At 42.2% G+C, this 6,358-nt stretch overlaps 1 protein-coding gene across 3 annotated transcripts in view; it reads right to left on the reverse strand.

The window, feature by feature from the left end:
• Positions 1-126: 126 nt before the first annotated feature.
• Positions 127-6,358, reverse strand: part of LOC117395209 (GON-4-like protein) — a 41,666-nt gene continuing 35,434 nt past the window's right edge. For all 3 annotated transcript variants that reach the window (XM_059007318.1, XM_059007319.1, XM_059007317.1), the window contains exons 29-31: positions 4,877-5,552; positions 3,507-3,609; positions 127-1,075 (exon numbers count right to left, since the gene is read on the reverse strand). In XM_059007318.1, the coding sequence (XP_058863301.1) occupies positions 953-1,075; positions 3,507-3,609; positions 4,877-5,552 (902 nt within the window). In that variant the 3' untranslated portion in view covers positions 127-952. The remainder of the gene's footprint in view (positions 1,076-3,506; positions 3,610-4,876; positions 5,553-6,358) is intronic.

Consider the following 6,358-nt stretch of genomic DNA (forward strand, 5'->3'; position numbering starts at 1 on the left):
AAACACACTCTCCATTAGAGGGAGCCCTGAACATTTAGAAACACACAGTATCATTATTTTTTTTTAAAACGTAACATTCTCCCCAACATTTCATGTGCTTGTGTTAACTAAAAATATATATATATATAATGTTTTTTTTTTATTTATAAAAATGACAAAGGAGAACAGAAAACAGTGACACGTGGGAACATGGAACACTTTAAAACTGTACATTTCGTTTCCTCTCTACTATTTACAAACTTGCATTCCTCAGTCTTCCAAAAGCAATCTATTTTTTCACACCAAAAAGAATCATGGATCTAAATAAGCATTTAAACAAAAAAAAAAAAGGTCTCTTCCCTAATTAATGCTGTTGAGTATTTGGTTGACCATTTCTCTTCTCATTTCCCTGTAACTTCAAAAGCACAGTAAGAAAAACTGTAATCCCAGTCTGTCAAAACCATCAATACAACACACTCCTGCAAATTAACGTGGGCATGAAGGTTGTGTAGCATCAACAGGCAAAGTCCAGGCAGTGTGACCCGGGCACTCGGGTTCTGCTTGTCCTTTTGGGTCGGCACTGTTAGTTTATTAAATTCCTTGTCAGTAGCGGAGCAATCGGCTCTGGTTCCGGTCCAGTTTATTTGTACAGTATGCTACCAGCTCTGCGGTTCAGCCAAGTTCTTTAAATCGGTAGCTGTCAGCTATACTGTGGGTCAGTACACAGAGCTATAGGCAGTACCATTGTGTATCAGTCCAGTAACTGACAGCTGCTCAGAGTTGCTGGTTCCGCTCTGGGTCGGGTCAGGTCTGGTTCTGTGCTTCAGTCCAGCTCCTCATCAGTGTCTGATAGCTGTTCCGAGTTACTGGTTCCTCTCTGGGTCAGGTCTGGTTCTGTGCTTCAGTCCAGTGGCTGACAGCTATTCAGAATTGCTCGTTCACCTCTGGGTCGGGCCAGATCTGGCTGTGCGCTTCAGTCCAGTTCCTCGTCAGTCAGCTGTTCTGAGAGGCCGGCGCCCTCCTCCTCTTCCTCCGAGCTGTAGTGCTGCGCCCCCGTGTGGAAGAGAAGCATCAGCTCCCGAAACCGAGCGGACACCTGCAGGGGGACACGGGACAGGACGGTCAGACCCGGTGTGGGGAATGGGTATAATTATTAATACAATTCCTTTCTTTAATATATGTGGGTCTGTGACGATCACAATTCCAACACTATTTCTAAACTCCAGTCTGTGAGGGTCTAGTTTTCACACCTTACCAGACTCGAGACGTTCTGTGAAGATTTATCACCTCCTAGAAGCCTTGACGTGAGTAGATTCAAATCTGGTGAAGACTGGTTTATCAACCAGTGTCCAGAACCCCTACTGAGAGGGTCAGCTCGTCGAGATGAAACTTTAAACAAAATGCTGAGTTTTATCAAAACAGATGGGACTTTGTTTACAAAAGGAACACAGTAAATGTGGATTCGGATGCCATACAAGGTGCAGGGTTACACAAGGAGTGTACTTCCCCCAGTGGATCAAGTGAGTAGGTGCATGGGGAAGTGCTAGAACAAATGGCAATTGGACAAAGCAAATGCAATTGTTTGTGCTTGTAAAGTGACTATGAAACATCTACACTGCTTGTAAAGTGACTGATACACAGACACTGCTTGTAAAGTGACTATGAAACATCTTTGAAACATCTACACTGCTTGTAAATTGACTATGAAACATCTACACTGCTTGTAAAGTGACTGAAACGTCTACACTGCTTGTAAATTGACTATGAAACATCTACACTGCTTGTAAAGTGACTATGAAACATCTTTGAAACATCTACACTGCTTGTAAAGTGACTATGAAGCATCTACATTGCTTGTAAATTGACTATGAAACATCTACACTGCTTGTAAAGTGACTATGAAACATCTTTGAAACATCTACACTGCTTGTAAATTGACTATGAAACATCTACACTGCTTGTAAAGTGACTATGAAGCATCTACAATGCTTGTAAAGTGACTGAAACATCTTTGAAACATCTACACTGCTTGTAAATGGACTATGAAACATCTACACTGCTTGTAAAGTGACTATGAAGCATCTACATTGCTTGTAAATTGACTATGAAACATCTACACTGCTTGTAAAGTGACTATGAAACATCTTTGAAACATCTACACTGCTTGTAAATTGACTATGAAACATCTACACTGCTTGTAAAGTGACTATGAAACATCACTGCTTGTAAAGTGACTATGAAACATCTTTGAAACATCTACACTGCTTGTAAATTGACTATGAAACATCTACACTGCTTGTAAAGTGACTATGAAACATCTACACTGCTTGTAAAGTGACTATGAAACATCTTTGAAACATCTACACTGCTTGTAAATTGACTATGAAGCATCTACACTGCTTGTAAAGTGACTATGAAACATCTTTGAAACATCTACACTGCTTGTAAAGTGACTATGAAACATCTACACTGCTTGTAGATTGACTATGAAACATCTACACTGCTTGTAAAGTGACTATGAAACATCTACACTGCTTGTAAAGTGACTATGAAACATCTACACTTCTTGTAAAGTGACTATGAAGCATCTACACTGCTTGTAAAGTGACTATGAAACATCTTTGAAACATCTACACTGCTTGTAAAGTGACTATGAAACATCTTTGAAACATCTACACTGCTTGTAAAGTGACTATGAAACATCTACACTGCTTGTAAAGTGACTATGAAACATCTACACTGCTTGTAGATTGACTATGAAACATCTACACTGCTTGTAAAGTGACTATGAAACATCTACACTGCTTGTAAATTGACTATGAAACATCTACACTGCCTAAATTATAGTAGAATGATGTGCACAATTTAACTAGCTAGATCACGTTTAAGATACCAGCGGTTATATGGTTTTAAATAGCTCTGAATAGAGATTGTTGTGGATTTATTTGAAGATGACCGATGCGATGTGATTAGTTTAACGTACTTTAATTTCTATATGCCAATCAGTTGAAATATTATGGGCTAAATGAGTTTAGCAAAGAAGTGGACTTTGATACTATGAAGATCAGTTTGAACTCTTCATTTTTGTAAACATTTTTAAATTTCTTAATAAATACAAAGTTTTCTATTCTTAATTGATTCCATTTGTGTCTGTTTATGCACTTTTGTCAAGTACTTTGAATAAACCCTGAAAATATATTGTTAGTGTTTATATTAAGAACTTTGAATAGATCCGGAAAGTATCAATAAAAATCTAGTTTTAGCAGTTATGTAAAGAACCTTTGAATTCAGCTAATGTATTAATATGAAAAAAAAAAATAATAGAAATATGAAATATGAATGCGGTCAACCACAAACGACAAATCCAAAATTCACGACTTCAGAAACGCTCAGGCAGAACTCCCAGGTACAAACTATAAGAAACAAAGTCAAGTGACCAACACTGTAGCCGGGGCCTCTTCAGAGCTCACTGAAACGTTTGCCTGCTTGACTTGAAATTTTCTACAGTCTTGAAGTCCTGCTCTCACCTCATTGGGCGTCTTGTTGCCGAGCTGCCCGGAGATAGCCTGGAAGGTGCTCTGATTGGCTCCCTGCCGCTGACAGGTAGTCAGGATCACCCGGTCTGCTTCCCTACAGAGGGAGAGGGAGAGAAGGAATGATCGTCCTTACACCCCATTGACACTGTTATGGCAGGTGTTTCTAATTGTATCTGCATTCCACAGCTTCATTATTACAACAGAAGAATTTCTTGAACGAGGAGGCGGCCATTCAGCTCAGAGTGTCCGGTTCCTACCAGCTGATTGATCTCAAAACTTTGTCAAGTTGGGTCTTAATTCTTCTCTGTTCCAGGCTGAATAAATTCAGTTCCTTAAACCTTCACAGCGGCCAGTTGCATAAAACATTTCAAGTTACATTTCCCCTTAAGTGTTCCTTTGAGGGTGCTGCACAGAGCAGCTTAACACTAGAACCGCCACGGCAGTCATTTTGACAGTTTGAGGTTTTCAAATTGAAATTACTCTGCGTGTCTGAAAGTTAAGCGGTGGTCCACGTATGACTTTTACTAAATACACGTATTAAATACCCTGACGGCGTCTGAAAGACAGGATCACGAAAATAAGGAAGTTATAATCCCTCCCACTAAGAATCGCCAAAGCAGTCACTTTGACTGCCTTTTACAATACATGTTTTTATTTTGAATATAACCTACAATATTCTATTTTTTTAATATATACAAGCCTGTTGTTATCTCTTCTGGACCTGGCAGCCATCAATTCCTTCGTTTTGTACAAGAATGCACCAGGGAAAATACGAGTAGGAGAGATTTCATCTTGAAGCCAGCCACAGCGCTTCGGCAGAAACATTTCGATCAGAAAACTGCAAAAGCTGCCGCAGCTCAGCCTGGATTCAGTGCTGCACCGAGTGGCAAACGCAAGAGAAAACACATTACTTTCCTTTTAAATTCAGCAATTTCGTTTTTACAGTTTTGTACGTACATACACCTGTTTACACACTAGTTTCTTTTGAAATGTTTATTTTATTATAGTTTTTCGTTTTTTGAAGTAGTGCTTTATAAGTTAGAATACAAACCCTTTCATGTTTAATTGTTCATTTAAATACGGTGTTTCGGCCGTGCAGATGTTTGATACGAGGTGCTTGAATAATGAGTTGAATCCGATAGTTTGTCTTTCATTTTAATATTGATGTTGTTTAAAATGTAACTGCAATGACTGCCGGCGACGGTTTGAGTTAGGAGTATAACCGCGGCGGTTCTAGCGGTAACACATTTGAGGTTGGATAAGGGTACACTTAGACTTCATAATGAAGGTACTTTATACAACCGGCCCCAGGACTATCTCTGCCTGCCTGCCTCTCTCTCCACAGACCCCCCTCCTCTCACCTGGTCCACAGGATCACCTTCTCCCCGGTAGCGCTCACAGAGATGTTTTTGGCACACACGGTGGAGTCGGCACTCCCGCAGGGGGGTGAAGGGGTCCCCTGCTGTACCCCTGGGGTGTCCCGGGTCCCCTGCGCCCCCTGCCTGCTCGGAGAGGCACTGCAGCCCTGGGGTTTGGGGGATGCTGGAGCGGAGTCTGTGTGGGGGAGGAGGAGGGAGGGGCTGGAACAGACACTGGAGCCTCCACTCTGTCTCTTCACCTCCTCTAAACTGCCACCCCCTTCCCAGACTCCTCCGGTCTGTGCGGCCCTTCGCTCTGTTTCCGTGGCGACGGTAGCAGCAGGGTCCAGCGAGGTCATCGCTGTGGTTGTTGCTGATTGGTTGATGGCGTTAGGGGAAGGTTGTGTGGATTCTGTAGCTCTGCTTGGGTCTCCCTCCTCCTGTCTCTCCTCCTCCTCCTCCTCTCTCTCCTCCTCCTCCTCCTTTCTCTCCTCTCTCTCCTCCTCCTTTCGTTCCTCCTCTCTCTTCTCCTCCTCCTCCTCCTGTTCCTCCACTCTCTCCTCCTCCTCCTCTTCCTCCTCCCCTCTCTCCTCCTTTTTCCGAGGCAGAGTGACCCCCAAGTCTGGGGACCCCCAAACCTGCACCTCCATCCCAGAGGGGTCTTGAGAGCTGCAGGAATCTGAAAGACAAAAGGAAACAAAATGAAGTGCTAAAAGAAATGAAATGAATTCCGTGCCACAGGAACGTGACTGGTCTGTTTTAAAGTGTTTGAGTTCAGAAGCTGTTCTGGATGCTAGCCATAGACCTCTGTAGCACATGCTAGATCGTCCAGTCTGTACAGCAGTAATAGCCAGTACCATCGTGTGCACAGCCAGCGAGGATTTATCTAGCCTGTGTTACACATAGCTATGTCTACAACAGCTTTTTGGCCAAGCACCTTGACACAACAAAACAAGACCAAAAAAATCCACAATATATGTTATTGCAGTAAGGCAAAGTTTGTCATTGAATTAATTTGGTTTATTTTAGTATTTCTAAATGTGGGAGTCAGTATTGTATACAGACCCTGCAGGGGGAGTCAGTATTCTATGCATACACTAGAGGGGGAGTCAGTATTGTATGCATACACTAGAGGGGGAGTCAGTATTGTATATAGACACTAGAGGGGGAGTCAGTATTGTATACATACACTAGAGGGGGAGTCAGTATTGTATACATACACTAGAGGGGGAGTCAGTATTGTATACATATACTAGAGGGGGAGTCAGTATTGTATATAGACACTGCAGGGGGAGTCAGTATTGTATATAGACACTGCAGGGGGAGTCAGTATTGTATACATACACTAGAGGGGGAGTCAGTATTGTATACATATACTAGAGGGGGAGTCAGTATTGTATATAGACACTGCAGGGGGAGTCAGTATTGTATATAGACACTGCAGGGGGAGTCAGTATTGTATACATACACTAGAGGAGGACACCC

The sequence above is a fragment of the Acipenser ruthenus genome, chromosome 35 (genome assembly GCF_902713425.1).
Source record: "Acipenser ruthenus chromosome 35, fAciRut3.2 maternal haplotype, whole genome shotgun sequence".
Classification (NCBI taxonomy): Eukaryota; Metazoa; Chordata; class Actinopteri; order Acipenseriformes; family Acipenseridae; genus Acipenser; species Acipenser ruthenus.